Here is an 18203-nt window from a genome sequence, read left to right as displayed (position 1 = left end):
ATTCACAGATTTCTTATTTTTATACAATAGTTAAGACCTTTTTGTTGTTGTTAAGATAATATTTCATCATTGCTGATTTTTCAAGATGTGGATATTTGCCAAATTAACTATTTTGTGGCAGTATGTGCTATCCTACATAAGTTATGCAACACCTGTGGCCTGTGAAGGAGAATGGCAATTCACTCAGTTATTTTAGCTATATATGCTGCGAATGTTAAATACACAGAAAGAGTTAATGGTGTTTCAGACAGAAATGATGGATTTTATTTGGATAAAATATTTTATGTGCAGCATTTAAGCATCCTTGAATCCATGATACAACCAGGTGATGGAAATCCTAAAGTAGCCAACACTTTGAAAAGTATGGTTATCTCTCTGGCACCTGAAGAATATTTGGAGATACAAGCAATCCCATAAGTATTTACATGACAGGATGTATGCTATGAATTTCTGCAAAACTACACCTGTCCTGCTCTTTAAGTGATGGATGATTGATTACGGAAGATGTCTGAAGTATGCGTTTTTGTTTTTTTTATTATTATTATTTTTTTTTTTTTTTATCTAAGTATGTTATCCCCATAGTGAAGTTTGGAAGTGATGGTGTAATTCTTTCTTCTAGTGGTGTGGATTAGGTCTGTTGGTTAGTCATGACTGCTGGGTAGTATGGTAATTTTGTTACTAATCCATATACCGTTCACTACAGTAATACTCTGTTACAAAGCAATAATTGGAATACTTGGATTGAAGTAAATATCACTGTGACATTGCAGTAGTTAACACAGATCCAACATGAACCTGATATCACTCACCTGCAGGATGAACTAGAACACAATAAAGGCACAACATGGATATCCTCTTCATTATTGGATGCTACTGGTGCTTCAAAGGAGGAGGAGGAGGAGCAGAGCACAATACAGCCAGCTTTATACCAGAAATTAGTATAGTATTTCTTCTGTGATACACTGAAGCATTTATTATGCCAAAGATGAGTCACTATTAATTTCCTTCAATCAGGATATGTTTTGTTTATATCTGTATGTCTTATGACTTCTGATGGGATAATGCATTTGCTTTTTTAACAAAAACTGGAGAAAATTTGTGTGTTGTTTAAGAATGCTCATATTATTTCATTTTTATTTGCTAGTTTATATTATATATATTTTTACAGTTTTAGTTGAGACATAAATAGCATGTCTGATCTTGGACACCTTTAAAGCTTGCAACAGTTAACTAAATCAAATTCTGATTGAATGGAAATATGTTGAATGTTCTAAAGAAATTATATTCTCAAGAAATTTGCATGTGTGTGTGTATTTACGGAGAAAGGGCAGGGTTAGCATGTCATGTTGTCTGGATATATATTTCTCATGGGAAAGAAAAGTGAAATACAGGATGAATACAAATGATCTGAGTAATTTAAAAAATTCATTAAAATACTAAACAGCATATAGAAATGAAAAAACTTCACTAGTGTATGCTACACTTTCTTACATCCATTGCTGGCTATAGTGGAACAAATTTTATCCTTGATATAGCTCCCCAAGTGGAAAGGATATGAAATGATCAATGTTAAGAATGATGTAATCTCATTGTGATATGTTGCTATAAACTGTCCTGTTGATAAACAACATTCAATTTCTCTTTTAACCATTGGAATGTGCCCAATCTCCATCATGTCAAATTTCAGTGTTGTCTAGCATATGAGGAACCTTAAAAAACAGCTTTAACCTGAAGGTGATCTGGTTAGTTCCTTTTCTAGAAACATAATATATATATTAGCCTTAAGCTGTACTGCTTTATTAGTTGTAAATCCATCTAACCCAGTCCAGTCTAACATCAAGTAGATCATCTACCTCGAATTGAATGTGCATATGAAAGTTTTTATGGTGCTTCCTTGAAAAATCTCATTTGTCAGCCAAACACAGATGTTGTGGAATGGAACTCAAACACAAATTACTTTCTCAAGTTGAGTATTCAGTTTTACTCTTAGGTCAGCAGTGCTCCAAGTGGTCATTGTTGGAGTTATGTCACTTCTCATAATAAAACTTTGAGGGATCTCCTTTTTTGGATGTGAGTTTTCAGTATGCTGTTCGTGTTTTTTAAATAAATTTTTGAAACTGTTGAGATCATTTTCATTCATCCTGTACTTCTGTGAGGTTGGGAGGAATAAACTTACACTGAAATTTTATTATGCAACTAGATTTATTGCACAATTAATGATGTGCATTACATAGAACTGTTATTAATGAGTGCAAGCACGATTCCTATGCAGATAATCATGATAATAATTCTAAGAAACATGGATAAAATGAAAATAAATTATGTTGGTGGGATAAAAAGAAAGAAATTACTTTAAAAAAAAAAAAAAAGCCATATGGCTTCGTTTTGAGCATTTTTGCTCTCTTAAGGTTTCTGCCTGGTCTATGAAGAGAACCAACTAGTTCGAAACAACTGTCAGGCCAGCGAAACGTTAAAAAATGCACTAATGAAAAGACAAATATATGAACACTTGGACAGCACTAATGTCTTTTAAGTAGTGCAAGCTAAGGCAACTCCAGTGGTGAGGATTGTTCATAAGCTCTCTGGTCAATTTTGCAAAATTTTCATAGTTTCTACAAACATTCAGCTTTGAAATAATGTTGAAAGAAAGAAACTTTAGTAGGAATGTTATTTTCAAATTAATATACATGGACAAGAATGGGATTTGACATTTCTTTCCAGTTTTAGGGAGAAATGTGCCAACAGAAAAGAGGGGGAAATATTTTTCTGATTTTTACTCTTGTTGCAGATGACCTAAAAGGATATAAAATGAAATATAATAGTATTTTGTATTTACCACAGAATAAATAGGCTTTGGAAGTTTTATTTTATTTTGGTTTGGTATTATTGCTTTTGCTTACTTTTTTTTTTTATATTAATATGGATGTTTTTGGAACAGTTAAAAGTTATTCTGAATGCATCTAAAGGAGAGATTGGGTATATTTCCTTATAAAAAAAAAAAAAAAAAAATCTGAAAAATAATTAGAGGAGTTTCTGCTTGTGATGTTTGGTGCATTTTTATTCAGTATTGTGATTTAAGTAAATAGTTAATCTTAGATACTTTCTCAAAATAAAAGTAGCTATTTTTCACCTAGAAACTTTCTAGGGTTATGGAATTATTTGGAACTTTTATTGGTGAAAAATTGCCATGAATAAAACACCTTTAAAAAAAATAAATAAATACAACTCTCACTTTATTTTATATCAAATTTGAGAGATCCTACTTCCAAAAGTTTATTGAAGTAATCTTTAAAGGTACCTGGGGCATAACTATAAACAACAAATTACATGATCACCACAGAATTAACTTTAATGAAATGAAAGTACAGATATTTCGTACTGAAAATAACAGTACATTATCAGTGCATAGAAACAAGCAAACCAAAGAAGTGGGAATACAAGGCACATACAACAATCGGTTTACCAATTAAAAATAGTTTCCACATGCTAGAAATTAATATATTAATAAATGATATTAAAACTGTTTTTGATGTTTACATGGAATGAGAATCTCCCAAACTTTTTTTTTTGGGGGGGGGGGGGGGGGGATTTGTTCTGATTCAGGATTAGTCGATGTAAAAGGGCTTTGTTGTGGGCTCTGTTTCATAGCATATGGATGATGCTGCATTTTTGTGTATGATGATGATGATTTGAAAAATAATGGAGATACCATCCCGTATCAGTGGGTCATAGACATTATAAAAGATCTCTTTCCTAATGATATCACACAACTTTTCAATCACTGTCTTAAGTCTAACTTCTTTAAAGTCAACAACATTATATACCAGCAATTAGGACTAGCAATGGGCAGTCACCACCATGTGAGGACTTGTTTATGGAGAAATTAGAAAATGAGATTTTAGCTAACATTACTCCAAAACCAACAGTCTGGAGATACATTGATGATTTGTTAATTATCTGGAGAAAAAAAGTAGAACATTTACATGAGTTCTTAGAAAAAATCAACTCTTTTCATGACAAAATAAAATTTACTTTAGAGCTAGAAAGCAATCATTAATTACCTTTTTTGGATTACTTATCAAAAGAGTAGAGAATGATGATATTAAACTTACTATATATAGGAAACCCACTGATACTGGACGGTATCTCCATTATTCTTCAAATCATCATCATACGTAAAAGGGCTTTGCAACTTTCTTTGAAAAGGCATTCATATTTAAAACTGCTTCTATGGAGAAGACAAGCTTCATCCCACTGGATATTGTGTTTAGTGTCAATACTATGTCGTGCCAGACCAGACTTTTGAGGTTTCATTCATATTTAAAACTGCTTCTATGGAAAAGCAGTTTAAAATATGAATATTATAAATATTTTATATAATATTGATGTGCATTAATTTTCTGTTCTGTGAAAAAAAAGAATTAATGAACATCAATATTATATTGAATACATGAAACTTCAAAAGTCTTGTCTGGCACAACATAGTATTGACTAAACACAGTATCCGGTGGGATGGAGCTCGTCTTCTCCATAGAAGCAGTTTTAAATGTGAATGCCTTTTCTAAAAAAAAGTTGCAAAGCCCTTTTGCATCGGCCAAACCTGAATTGGAACGATTGTTTCTCTCCCAAAAGTTTGGGAGATTCTCATTCTATGTAAACATCAAAAATAGTTTTAATATTATTTATTAATTATATTAATTTCTAGCATTGAAACAATATAAACAGTTAACTACCAGAAATTATTCATGTTTTGTCATACTTTCCTGTGGTTCCTTATTACTAACGAAAGATTCCTTCACTTTATGAACTGAAGTGCTGAATGTTATAATGCAACTCTACTAAAAAAAGCTAGCTGTTTTGAGAGAATTTTTAGAGTTTGTAATTAAATGTTAGTTTTTTTATAAGAATATATGAAATACATATGTAACTAGCATATTGTGTTCCATTTAATTAAAGAATGAATCAAGTGAGATTTCATACCTTAAATTAAATGAGTTAATTCAAGGATGAAATGTCTCTTTTTTTAAGCACTTTCTCAAAGTTAGATATTTTTGAGAAAAGATTCAGTTTCTTCTCATCAGGTTTAATTTTTAATATTCTGAAGAGTGTAGATCAGACAAAATTTTTTTAATTATAAATAAAGATTTTCCTTTTGTCTTTCTGAGAGAGGGAAAAAAAATCAACCAACATAGGTTCAAAGACACTTCTGTTTTAAATACACTATAAACTGACAAAAACTTTTCATTTAAATAAACTCTTTTGCAGTTTTTTTTCATGTACAGACTGTTTAAAATCTTAGAAATATAACCCATTTTAATTAGTTGTTGTGATGCACTTTCAAATCAAAATTTAGACTTTGAAAATGGGTATCTAGTAAAATGTTATTTTTTTGGATGTAAGATGTCTTTTTGTATTAGCAGTATCTCTCTCTCTCTCTCTGTGTGTTTTGAATCAGTTTATTTCTGAAATTGCAATGTAGAAAAATTTTGAAAAGTTTCCAGTTTTGGAATACTTGAAAGCTTATTTTATGCTTTGATGTAAAAGTATGTATTCATTCATGAATACTGTCATTTTACCCTTCATGGTACTTCACTTATATTATGTATAATCATTGTCATCCATGCCTTGTAAAGCTAGCTCGCTGTTCAGAGGCACTTTTTAAGCAGCAGTCTTCGGTTTCTGCATCTAATGTTTGTGTGTGTGTGTGTGTGTGTGTGTGTGTGTGTGTGTGTGTGTGTGTGTGTGTGTGTGTGTGTTTAGGCTCCAAAAGTTCATCTGTTGTTTCTCCATATAACTAAAAATCTAGAATAGTTTTATATTTTCAATTGGAAGTACTTAGAATTGCTAACTTCATTCAATAAAATAAGCATTGCTTAACAAGCTGCTACACATATATAATAAAATTTTTCTTTTTTTGTGTGTTAGTCACTAATGCTTAGACAGAACAGTTCATGGTATTCAGTCTGTGACATTTCAGATTCTTTTGTGATGTGGATTTTTTTCATTCCTTTATTGTGAAATGTTACATCTAGGTATGAAATGGATACCCCCCCCCATTATATATATATATATATATATTTATTTTTTTATTTTTTCTTTCATCAAGGAAAAAAAATCAAGTTGTTAATTATGCGTGATTCTTTTTTCTCTCTTCTGCAGTCGAAGCTGACTCCACAGGAACGGTTGAAACGCAAAATGCAGATACAGCTGAATAGACAATGTAAGTTCACTTAAATTATTTTTCATTAACTAGAGATAGTGAGATTGAATAACTATTAATCTGTAATAGTTTTATTTTAAAATTCTAATTTCAAAATAAAAATTAGACTTTTAACACTAGAGGCATACAGAATATTCTGAAGAAATGTTACCATTTTTAACATATTGAAATATATGTTAAAATTAATTATATTGAAATTAACATCATCATCATCAAATTCCTGCCATGTACCCTCAAGGGGTGTACAGGATATGACAGTACTACATGAAAAAATTACATCATTACTAACTTCCTATCTACAATTTTCCTCCAAATCAGTCTGTTACTTGTCAAGACTCCAACATTATCAGATCTTATATTTCTATCGTCTAAGGCGCTTTGTACTGTATCACTCCACCTATATCTTGGTCTTCCTCTGGGTCGTTTTCCTGCCAACCTGGCAGAGAACACTTGTTTTGCTAATCTTTCCTCTCCCATTCTATTTAAGTGACCATACCATCTGAGATTAGCTCTGCTAACGCATTCCTGGATGCTGACAATGTCAAGTTCTTTCCTAATATCCTCATTTTTAATATGATATTGCCATTGATGTCATCTGTTCACGCCTCTAATCTTTCTCAGGACTCTCATATCTGCGGTCTCTAGTCTTTGGTCAAGTGTTTTACTTCTGACCCAGCTCTCAGATCCATAAGTTAAAATTGGTTTGAACACAGTCTTGTATACAGCTAATTTAGTGTTCCGACTAATTTCTTTCTTATTCCATATGAATTTATTCAATTGACTTCCCACGATACCAGCTTTGCTGATTCTGTTGTCTATTTCTATATTTAGTTTACCATCTTCAGTAAAAATTGTGCCTAAGTAGCTGAAATGTTTTACTTGTTCCACAGGTTCTCCATTCACAACACAGTTGACATTTTCAATGATTCTGCCTATTTTCATTGTCTTTGTCGTTTTATTGCTGACCTTCATACCATATCTATTACAACAGCTATTCAATTTAGTCAGAGAATCTTGCAGACTTGTAGCGGATTTATTTAGAAGTATAACATCATCCGCATAAAGCAAAGAGCTGACATTAACATCTCCAATTTTGATATCAGGTTTAATACCACATTCCTTCATAATGTGATCCATATAGATAATGAATAACAGAGGGGATAATGTACATCCTTGTCTCACACCAGATTTAACATTAAACCATCTTCTGTACTTCCTTCAATTCTAACTGCTGACTCACAACTCAAATAAAGACTAAGTATTGCTTGATATAATGCCCCATTGACACCATATAACTGCAGCGTATTGAATAGCTTCTTTCTTGGCACCTTGTCATATGCCTTTTCCAAATCGATAAAACTTAAATACAGATCTTTGTTATATTCCCATGCTTTCTCGACTATTTGTCGTAAAGTGAAGATCTGATCCTGACAGCCTCTATTTGGCCTGAATCCAGCTTGTTCTTCACCAAGCTTTTCTTCCACAATTCTTCTCAACCGTTTCTCAAGTATACTTGCATAGATCTTGCCAGGAACACTCAGTAGGGAAATACCTCTGTAATTCTCACATTCAGTTTTATTTCCCTTTTTATATATGGGTACTATGAGAGCTCTACTCCATTCATCGGGAATTCGTCCCTCTGTCCAGGCTTTCTGAACTATGCAGTGCAGCCACTGTAAGACTCTTATACCACCATACTTCAGTATTTCTGGTCAAATATCATCTACTCCTGCTGCTTTTCCACATTTCAAGCCTTTGATGGCTTTTTCTACTTCAAGTATGGATATGTATTCCTGACTGCATGCCTGGTCAGTGTTTTTTATCACTGTGCTGTCATCACTGCTTGTTTCATTTAGCAGTTCTTCAAAGTAATTACTCCATACTTCAAGGATATCTTTTTCTCCTGTTTTCATTTCACCTTTATCATCTCTAATTCCTTTTACAGCACTCTTTCCTCCATTCCTAAGCTTCTTCAACAACCTCCAGAATATTTTGCCACCTTCTTGATATTTATTTTCTATATTCTTGCCAAAGTCCTCCCATGACTTTTGTTTAGCTAGTTTTACACACTGTTTAGCTTTCTTACATTTGTCTCTGTATTCTGTAAGAGTAAAAGCTGACTTATTTGCCAGGAACTTTTGATATGCTTTCTTCTTTTCCTTCACTGCCTCTTTAACTTCCTGTGTCCACCAGGGAGTTCTGATTTTTTTATCTTTGCACACAACCTCACCACATGCCTCTCTGGCAAAATCAATCAATGTTTCCTTCAGAGTTTGCCACTGAATCTCCAAGGTTTGATTCCTGTTCTCAAACTCTTTCATTTTCTTTTCAATAATATTTCTGTATTTTAGTCTACAGTTTACATCTGAGAGCTGCTCAACTTTTATTTGCTTTAAAACTTTCTTACATGTTATTCTTTTCGATATGAAATTCAATTTTATCCTGCTCAAGACTAAATAGTGATCACTTCCAATTTCAAATCCTCTGTACACTCTGGTGTCCTGCACCAGGGAGAAAACATCACTATCAACAATAACATAGTCAATGAGACTTTTCTTATTCCTAGCCTCTTCTCTCCATGTGAATTTGTGCACATTTTTATGTTGGAACATGGTGTTAGTAATAAACCAGTCCATGTCCTGAGCAGAAATCCAACAGATATTTGCCATTATTATTAGCTTTGCTCTTTTCTCCAAATTTTCCCAAAATATTTTTGTATGTCTCACAATCATTTCCTACTCTACTATTTAGATCCCCAACAAGGACCAACTTTTCCTTTTTCATTGTGTCAGTTGCTTTTTCTAAAGCCTCAAAAAATTCCTCCACTTCTACCTTAGTAGAACCTTCTGTGGGACCATAGGCACAAATAAGTCTCATTGTCCAGTTCCCCATTCTCATATTTGCCCACATTACTCTACTTGAGACTGACTGCCATTCAAGAAGATTAGCCTCGTATTTTGTGTTGAATACTATGGCTACTCCTTCTTTTCCTTGATTGTTATTGCCTGAATATAACATTTTGTATTTATTGCTCAGAAAGATCTCACCAGTTTTGGTCTTTTTTGTTTCAGTCACCCCTATTATGTCGATCTGGTACTTATCTAATTCCTCAGCTAGCTCCATTTATTTGCCATTCGGGCTTCTTACGTTGATAGTACCGATCTTTAACTCTGGTGATGTTGAGTTGGGGTTTGTTTTCAGATTTGTTCCAGTAGCTGACTTTTCGCTGTTCGCCCTGGTTCCCTGGCGAAAACAACGGGGGCCTTGTTTAACCGGGCGACGCCCCAGCCGGCATGAAATTTTGTCATGTTGTACCATTTTTTATTTTGGTTTAACCAATAAGAATACAATTTGGTCGGCTAAATCCCAAATTGCCAGCCCATCCTCGTTCGTTCAGTATCAAAGTAGATACCCAACAGGTAGCACCACGAGAAGGTGAGGATTGGACATTAGGTCAGAAGCTCTGGTCGGTTCTCTGCATTCCTTTAAAGGCTATGTGGAGGTCTCCTCTCAGTTATACAGCTTTGACCCTTAAGCACCCCTGAAATTAACATAGGTAATGTTAATGTTCTGTATGCAGTGTGTTGGTTACCGTAACTAAATAGGAAACCATCATATATGTGACTTTGCTATTTAATAGTATTAGATTGTCTGCTAGCCAATTTACTAATAAATTATTTAGCATAAGAGGAAAAATAAATATAAACAATCATTGAAACAAATATTTCAAAGGTGTTTTTGAAATAAAAACATCTGTCTATTCACTGGACATCGACAGGTGCCATATGGTCACTCAAATGCTCAGTGGTGTACCACTCCAGTCCTTCCAGGTGGTCCTGTTTGCTTTTCTGGAGGCTCTACTTTCTGAAGATCAGTCACCCCAGACAAACTATCCATCCATCTCACTGATGGTCTACTCCTTCCATTCTTTCAATGTGTCCAGAGTATTTCAACTTTCTTCTGTCAATATCCTTAAGGAGCCTTAAAGTTCTACCCATCCTTTTTTGTCCACCTTTCAATATATGATATCCTCCAAAGCCTTCTGTAACAGCACATCTGAAAAGTAGCTATCCTTCTCCTGTCACATTTCTTTAGATTCCAGTGGAGATAGACCCATTCTTCCAGATTTTTTGACACCTTCTGAACACAATTCTTCACGTTAATAATGGATCCCTGATTCTCAATCTTGCTGATTTCCTCAATTCTTTCTCCATTAAAGTACACTTGTTTCTCAGGAGCTTCCATGTCTGTATTTCCGTTGAGAACCATACTCTTTGTTTTGCTAGGATTGAGTTGAAATCTACTGTTCTTACTGATCTCATTAGCATTGTCAAGAATTTGTCCTAGTTCTTCCTTATCATTATAAAGGACTACTGTATCATCAGTGTATCTCAGCTTACTGATCAATCTTCCACTTATCCTAATTCCTGTCTTAATGCTCATCCAGTGATACATGATTTTTTCAACATAGATACTAAATAGGTGAGGAGAATGTTGACATCCTTGTCTAACTCCCTTTCCAACCTGAAGCCAATCGGTTAATCCAACACCTGTTCTTACCATGGCTTTTTGCTCACTGTAGTTAGCTATTAACCTGATAGTTATTGAGGAAAATCTATTATTTTCATTACTTCCCAATGTTTCCACTGAACACAGTCAAAAGCTTTAGTCTATGAAACACACAGGGAGTCTAAATTCTTTATACTTTTCTGTGATCTTTCTGAGGCAAAGGATTTGATCTCTGGCACCCTTATCTTACCTGCTTGTTCCTCAGGCATCTCTGCCTCAACTTTGCCCTCAATCTTATTTAGAATGATCTTTAATAAAATCTTGCTTACATGAGAGATTAAACTAATAGTTCTTTCTTGCAATCCTTCCTATCTTCCATCTTCTTCATCATTGACTTCTTCCAGTTTCTAGGCTATGATAATATCTCCCATATCCTTGTAATCAATCTATGAAACACTCTTATCCCTCCATTCCCTGTGGCCTTATAGCTGTTAAACTGTTCAACTGCTTTTTCAACCTCATGCCTAAGTAAAGGAGGTTCCAAATCAAAGTTTTCCTGGTGAGAAGGCCCCTTCTAATTTTCCTCTCTGCTATCCAGTTCCTCGTGGTATTCTTTCCGTCTGTTTTTGATTTCAAGTTCTTCTGTTAGTGCTGCTCCATTCCTGTCTTTGATGGCATTCAATTTGGGCTTAATATTCATGACTTAGTTAGTGACTCAAAACTTGAGTTTTAAGTCACTAACTAAACGAAACATCCTTTTATAATTTTAAAGGCACAATTATAGTGTCTCTTTGTTTTTCCAACCATCTTTTTTCATTTAGATCCCATGTTGAATCTGATATTCATGGGTCTCTTGATCTTCTAATTGGACTGAGATACTTCTTGGTTGTATCCTGTATTATAGCCTTCACGTCTTCCCAAAGCATTTTGGGTGAGTTCTCCTCACCAGTTTTCAAAAGAACATTCTGCTGTGTTGATGTTTCTTCTGTGAACCCACTAGGAATTACTCTGACATCCAGTCTAGTGGGACGTGACTGACTTGGAAGGTTTCAGAGTCTTAGTCTTACTTTGGCTCTTACTAGCTTATGGTCTGCTTCGGGACAAGTATGCACATTAGAGATGCTTGTCTTCCACTGTTGGAGAGCTAGGATGTGATCAATCTGGTGCCTTCACCTATCAATGTCCAAATATAGGTCCTTCATGGGTGTTTCTGGTAGTAGGTATAAGTAATAACTGATCTGTTAGCATGGGCAAATTCCAACAGTCTTTCATCACAGGCATACATTCACCCATACCAAACAAACAGATCATTCACACTCTTACTCTTTCCTACTTTTGCATTAAAGTCCCCTAAGATGTATAGTACTTGGTAGGCAGTCCTAAATAGTCTGCTGGTTTTCATAGACTTCCTCTCTCTCTTTCTTCATCAGGCCTGTCTGTGTGGGGGTGCTTAAACTACCATGATTACATATTGGTAGGATGAGCCTTGAGTCTAATACAAAGTATCCTGTCATTAATGGGATTATAACTCTGAACTATCTTCACTATCACAGCTAGCCCATAATGCTTTGAGTTACCTCCTGAATAAATAATTACCTTACCATCCTGTCTTTTGAAGTGACCTTCTCCATTCCATCTGGTTTCTGTAATTCTCATGATGTCAATTTTATACCTCTTCATCTCTTTACAGACTATCAAGAGTACCCATCTGTAGACTCCAGATATTTCATCTTCCTATGTAAAATTATCCTCTAAGATTAATCCCATACCTTTTGTATTGGTCATTCACAATATTACTGACTTTTGTTGGAGACTGTAATATACTTCTTGAACAAGACCCTCTGTCTAGTCTTTGAAATCAGCTCTGATCATTCTACATGACAACTGATGCAACATGAGATGTATAATACACATATCTCCTTTTCCACATATCTGGGAGGTTTTGGTCCCAATTCATCCCACATTGGCCAGGTTGGTTGGAAATTGAGCCTACTAGGTGAGGCAAATATCTAGGAAAGAAGGCAGACTCCCACTGCATAAGATGAAAGATTCACCTCTAACACTCTAATAGCATTGGAGGGGGAGAACAAGAAGAAAAGAAAGAAGGGGAAGGACCAGTCTACAAATGATACAGATACATATACAGATGTATATGATATGAAGTAAGGCATGGTCCAGCATCAGGTACCTTGGGTTTGCCACTCCCGTACATAATTCATAAATATAAGAATTAACGTACATATTAAAAATGTTAAAATGTACATGCAGAAAAAATTTTCTTCGAACACGTGAAGATTCATATTTATCATGCAAAAACTTAGTTCTTTTTCATTTATTGCTCATTAAACTAAATATATAACCCACTTATGATGAAGCATAAGTTGGCAATTTGCATAACACCTTAATACTTCAGGATCTGTGGTATGATGGATTACTCAGTTTTAAAAATGTTTATATATTACTGAAATAGATCTTTCTGCAAAACATGTCTGTTATAATTTTTATTACTCAAATAATTTGGTTGTACTCTTTAGATATAGTTTTATATTGAATATCATCTCTATATACACAAATTAGCTGAATGGTTTCAAAAATGTACACGGGTGATCCAGATGTTTTGGAAATTTCAGCATTTTTCTTTTTATTCTTCATATGACTACAGTTGTAAAAAAAAAAAAAAAAAAAAAAAAAACATAGCTTATCAAAATATAAGTCTTTATGATCTGTGGTTTTGATCATCTCTCCACAATACAATTTGTGATCTTTGGAACATGACTGACTTGCAGGCAAAAACTCTCAGAAACGCCCAGTTTTTGTCTTAGCATTGGTGAAGTGTTGTCTGTGCAGGAAGTAAACCATTAATTGGAACACAAGTTATAATCCTTAATTTCTTTTTCTTATATTTAAACTGCTATGTCTGACATTGTCTTGTTTGAAGGATTATCCACTTTTGATTGATCCGGACATTAGCACTAATGCAGACTGGTATGGACTTGCCAAAAAATTTGAGAATTGAATGTACACTCTTCTGGAAATAGCCCAAAGTCACTCTATCTTGAGACCTTTAAATGCACAGCACAACATTTTTCTGGAACTAGCCTTAGACAGCTCTTATAATAGCACACTACTGAGCATTCCATCTGAAGTTTCATAGGCATAATGCTTTCTAAGAGAAATTCACTATTGTATAGTAATTACTATAATAAACTATTTCTGTGGTGTCATCCTTGAGTGAGAGTGAGCTATAGTAAGAATCAACTATCAAAACTTGAAGTGTTGCTTTGCTGGGCTGATCCATTGATTGTTATCTTTGGATTGTTGAAGTAGATCCACTTTCCGTCACAGGTAATAATCTGGTAGAAAAAGCATTTATCCCAAAGACTGGTGAAAACGACATCACATAGTTTACCTCTGAGTATCGAGTCTGACTGACAATCTGTAAATGCCTATGACCATTGACTTGATGTAGTATCTTAAGAGTGATGTTTCTAGCTTTAAACTTTATTGACTTAATCACATGCAGTAATCTTTTGCAACTCATTCTGGTCTGCAAATCTTTCAGACTGCTTCAGCTGGGTATGCTAGTGTTCAAACTGAAAGGTTTTGAATTAAATGATTTGACCACTTAGTTGACTGATTCATAAATTGTTTCATTCAGAAGAATGCAATACAGAAGAGCTATCATAAATTCCAGTTACTTTTGGTCACCTTGTATTAAAACTTGTCCATAATAAGATAAGCCACAGGAACACCTAGAAAATCAAGTGGAGGAAGCTTGTCTTTAAGAGATGTGAGAAAAGGGAAGATTTTTCTGATAGGACAAAGGGGTAGAAAAATGTGTTCAGAAGTGGTTTCCTCTTGAACAGAAGAGATGTGGATTCTTTAACTGCCAAATGCTTTTTTTTTTTTTTTATTTTTTTTTTATATGAAGACTTCACTAAAACCATTTGATAGCATATGTCTTAACATGTTACAGTTCTTTCTGTAGAAGTTCGTTTGAAGAACATAAAGAATGAGTGCAATGTATTGAGATCTTGATAGTTCCGGTTTCTTAACTAGGGTGATGGTGTGATTCTGCATGGATATAGCAGCCTGTATTAGTCTTGTTTTGAAATATTGAAAATTATAGGCTACCATCTGGTTGGCAGATAATTAGTAGATAAAAAAAAAAACTATTCGTCGTCTTTTCTAAAGTAATCTGGATCCTGGGATGTGAACTGCATTTAAAGGACCTTGTGAAGTATTGCTTCATTGCACTGACTTAAATAGATCCAATGATCTGCATTTATCTCCTTTATGGGGAGAGAGAGTACTTTTTTAACCTGCTAATCTTTCCTAACTTTTAATTATATATATTTATAATTTTTTTTTATTCATGTTATTTTTATTTTTTCTGGAAGTTCAAAAATTATGATTGTTTTTGTTATCTTATTACTTTAGCTATTATGGTGTGCCTTTTAGAATTTTCTATTATTTAAGTGCTATTCTTTATGTATTATTTCCACCTATGAAACATAGGTGGAAATTTTACAATTGAACACCAAGATTTTCCACGTGAGTGGAAAATCTTGTATTTTCTATTACATTTTATATTATTCTTAGTGTAATATCAGTTACAAGTTAAGGATCTCAGTGACTTTCATGTGGTTCATATAAGTCATAAGGATAAATATGTGAACTTTTTACTGAATTTTGCCACCATTGAACTTAATTTGTTATAAAAATAATTAAAAGTGAATTATTTTTACTACTTTTAATTATTTGACTGGTAATTATAAAATAAAAAGCATTACATTTTATGAAATGATTAGCTTGTGTTTTTTTGAGGCACGGAATAAATACAATTTTTATAAATTGTACATATATATTAAACATTTACTAAACACAAAAAATTGAATTTTCTATGCAATATCATAATTACACTGCTGGTTATTTTATAAACAAAAAAAAAACAAGTTATCTACGTGTGAATTTATTTCATCTCTGAATTTCTTAATTTTTGTTCTTGTAATTTTTTAATAAACAATATTCTTAAGGAGAAAATTAATAATAATTAAATTCTTGGAGATGAAATATTTGCCTTTATTAACTAATAAAATAAAACAAAAATTTATCACACTAACACAGTCATTAGGAACTTTACTCCACTGTCCATGTCAGCAATAGTCACATGAGAATTATACTTGTGCATTTGATAGCTATTTAGCATTTACAGATTCACTTCCTTTTGAAGGTCGCATTTCTTTTTCATGAGACATCACAGGTGTTTAGTTGATTAGTTAGTAAGATTACATTAATTTAAACTTATTGTGATAAAATTATGTGTAACCCTTGTGAAGTGTAAGGATCCTTTTGATAGTACTATATGATTAAGTTTGCATTATTATATATCTTAATACTATCTTCCAACAAGTCTCCAGTGTGGTTACATCTAATATTTCAATCTTCTAAGGCACTGCTAATTGCATCAGTTCACCTAAATCTTTGTCATCCTCTAGTTATGTTTTAAACTTACTGTAACATTTTGGAATTTAAATGACTGATTCTTCCTCATCTAATAAAACAATGTGCATGTGATAATTTGTATATGAATTTGCTATTTTCTATCTCTTATTTCTGTAACTAAATTGAAATCATAATGAAATTTATGATAAATTAGACTGCACAAGAGAGATGAAACAGTCATTGTTTCTTTCACCCCTCTCTCTTTTATAACTATGATGGTACCATAGTTGTTAGGCAGCAGTTGTAAAGATTTTACTGGGAGTTTTCCTGGACTACATTTTATCTTCCATCAGATATCTTTATATTACAATTTGTAGCTTATTAAAAGGCCATTTTTATTTTGACATTGACATGATCTTTTGATATTAATTTTATCCACATGAAAGATGGTTTTAATACTGTAATTTTCTCTTTGTATCCCAGTCACATGCATTTGAAAAAAAAGGGGGGGGGGGATAGAGGAAAAGCATGATATATTGAATTTATACCACTGATATTTTTGCAAAGCACAGTAATAATACCACTAATGACCATATTACTCAAACTCACCTTGCATGGCTTACTGTGAAGAGGAGAGAAGCATGTTCAAGATATACAGAGGGGCAGTATGGCAGAGTTTATGCTGTTCATATTTTGCACAATGCAGTGACAAACTACTTTGACAGAGATCATGTTGCTCAAAAGCAAAAGTTGAGAGAGGGGGGGGAAGGCACTTGTTTACTAGTAGTTATAAAGAGCACATATGTATACAGAATTAATATTGTTGATGTTCACTGGAATATTTGATGCATATCAGCTGAATAATTTATTTATGGATTAGCTTTAAATTGGATTGTAAAATTTCATTCATATGCTAGTTGATATACACTATAATAAGCTTGTTCGAAGGGTATTCTATGAGTGATAGCATGTGAGCTCTCAAATGCAGTTGTAGTGTTTTCTTGAATATATGGCTATTTTTCAAACAAATGATAAACAACTCACACTTGAGGAAATTAATGCATTTAGCAATTTTTTTAATTGCACCTTTATTATTATTATTATGGCATTACTACCAACATCTAAGGATGGCCATAATATAATAGATAACACTGTTCAAAGTTATTTTCTAAAACAGTTTGTAAGATCCATAAAATCAGTTAATATTGAAACTGCTAACTGTTTGTTACTTCAACAACATAGAATGTTTTTACATCTGAGAAAAACTAGAAATAAATGGCAGTACCTATTGTCACCACCATGACACCACTTTACATATTTTTGCCAAGCTTCAACTGGCATACAAACCACATTTGATGCCAGAGAGCTGGATTCCCAGTTAAACTAATCTCGGTCAACTTACTGACTTGCATGCTATAGACACCCAACTCTTTTATAGGTGATAATTGACATAAAGTAAAATTAATATCTCACGTCATATTAAGGTGAACAGGATAGTTTTTGAACAGTTTACTCACCAAGTATTGCACAACAATAAAAACTGAGATTCTACTGAAAATATGTGATTTCATTTGAAAAATATTTTTCTATAACTTAAGTGGCACATTTTCAATGTTTATTTTTTTGCACTTTTTTCAAGTGTAATTTAAATTTTTTTAGATAAAGCAGATAAGAAAGCCCAACAAGAAAAAATGGAAAAACAGCAACAGGAACGACAGGTTTGTTTCTTTATAAATGCTTTCTTAGCATTATTTCTTTATAACAAAAATATATTAATTTGTTACCGTGTTCTGAGATTAAAAAAAAAAAAATCATGGATTGGGATAATGATTATGGATATAAGGAGCATTTTTCTTATTTTGCCATTCAAGTGTCACGTGAAGGGTGGGGGTAGAGAAACCTTTCTTGCATCTGCCTCACAATAAAACAGCTTATTATTTTTTTTTTAATCTTGCTTTATGACTGACTGATTAATATTATTACCAGATGTACTATTCTGAAATTATGAACTGAATTAGGCATACAAGAA

At 33.2% G+C, this 18203-nt stretch overlaps 1 protein-coding gene across 2 annotated transcripts in view; it reads left to right on the top strand.

Moving 5' to 3' along the window:
• Window positions 1-18203, top strand: part of LOC150102225 (uncharacterized) — a 274606-nt gene that overhangs the window by 190999 nt on the left and 65404 nt on the right. For both annotated transcript variants that reach the window (XM_090399744.1, XM_090399743.1), the window contains exons 16-17: window positions 6160-6220; window positions 17834-17892. In XM_090399744.1, the coding sequence (XP_090255870.1) occupies window positions 6160-6220; window positions 17834-17892 (120 nt within the window). The remainder of the gene's footprint in view (window positions 1-6159; window positions 6221-17833; window positions 17893-18203) is intronic.

This window comes from Typopeltis vanoorti, chromosome 10 (assembly GCF_054136105.1).
Source record: "Typopeltis vanoorti isolate ZY-2024b chromosome 10, IOZ_Tvanoo_1.0, whole genome shotgun sequence".
Lineage (NCBI taxonomy): Eukaryota > Metazoa > Arthropoda > Arachnida > Uropygi > Thelyphonidae > Typopeltis > Typopeltis vanoorti.
The sequence above is the reverse complement of the archived record's forward strand: the minus strand, read 5'-3'. Positions and strand labels throughout refer to the sequence as shown.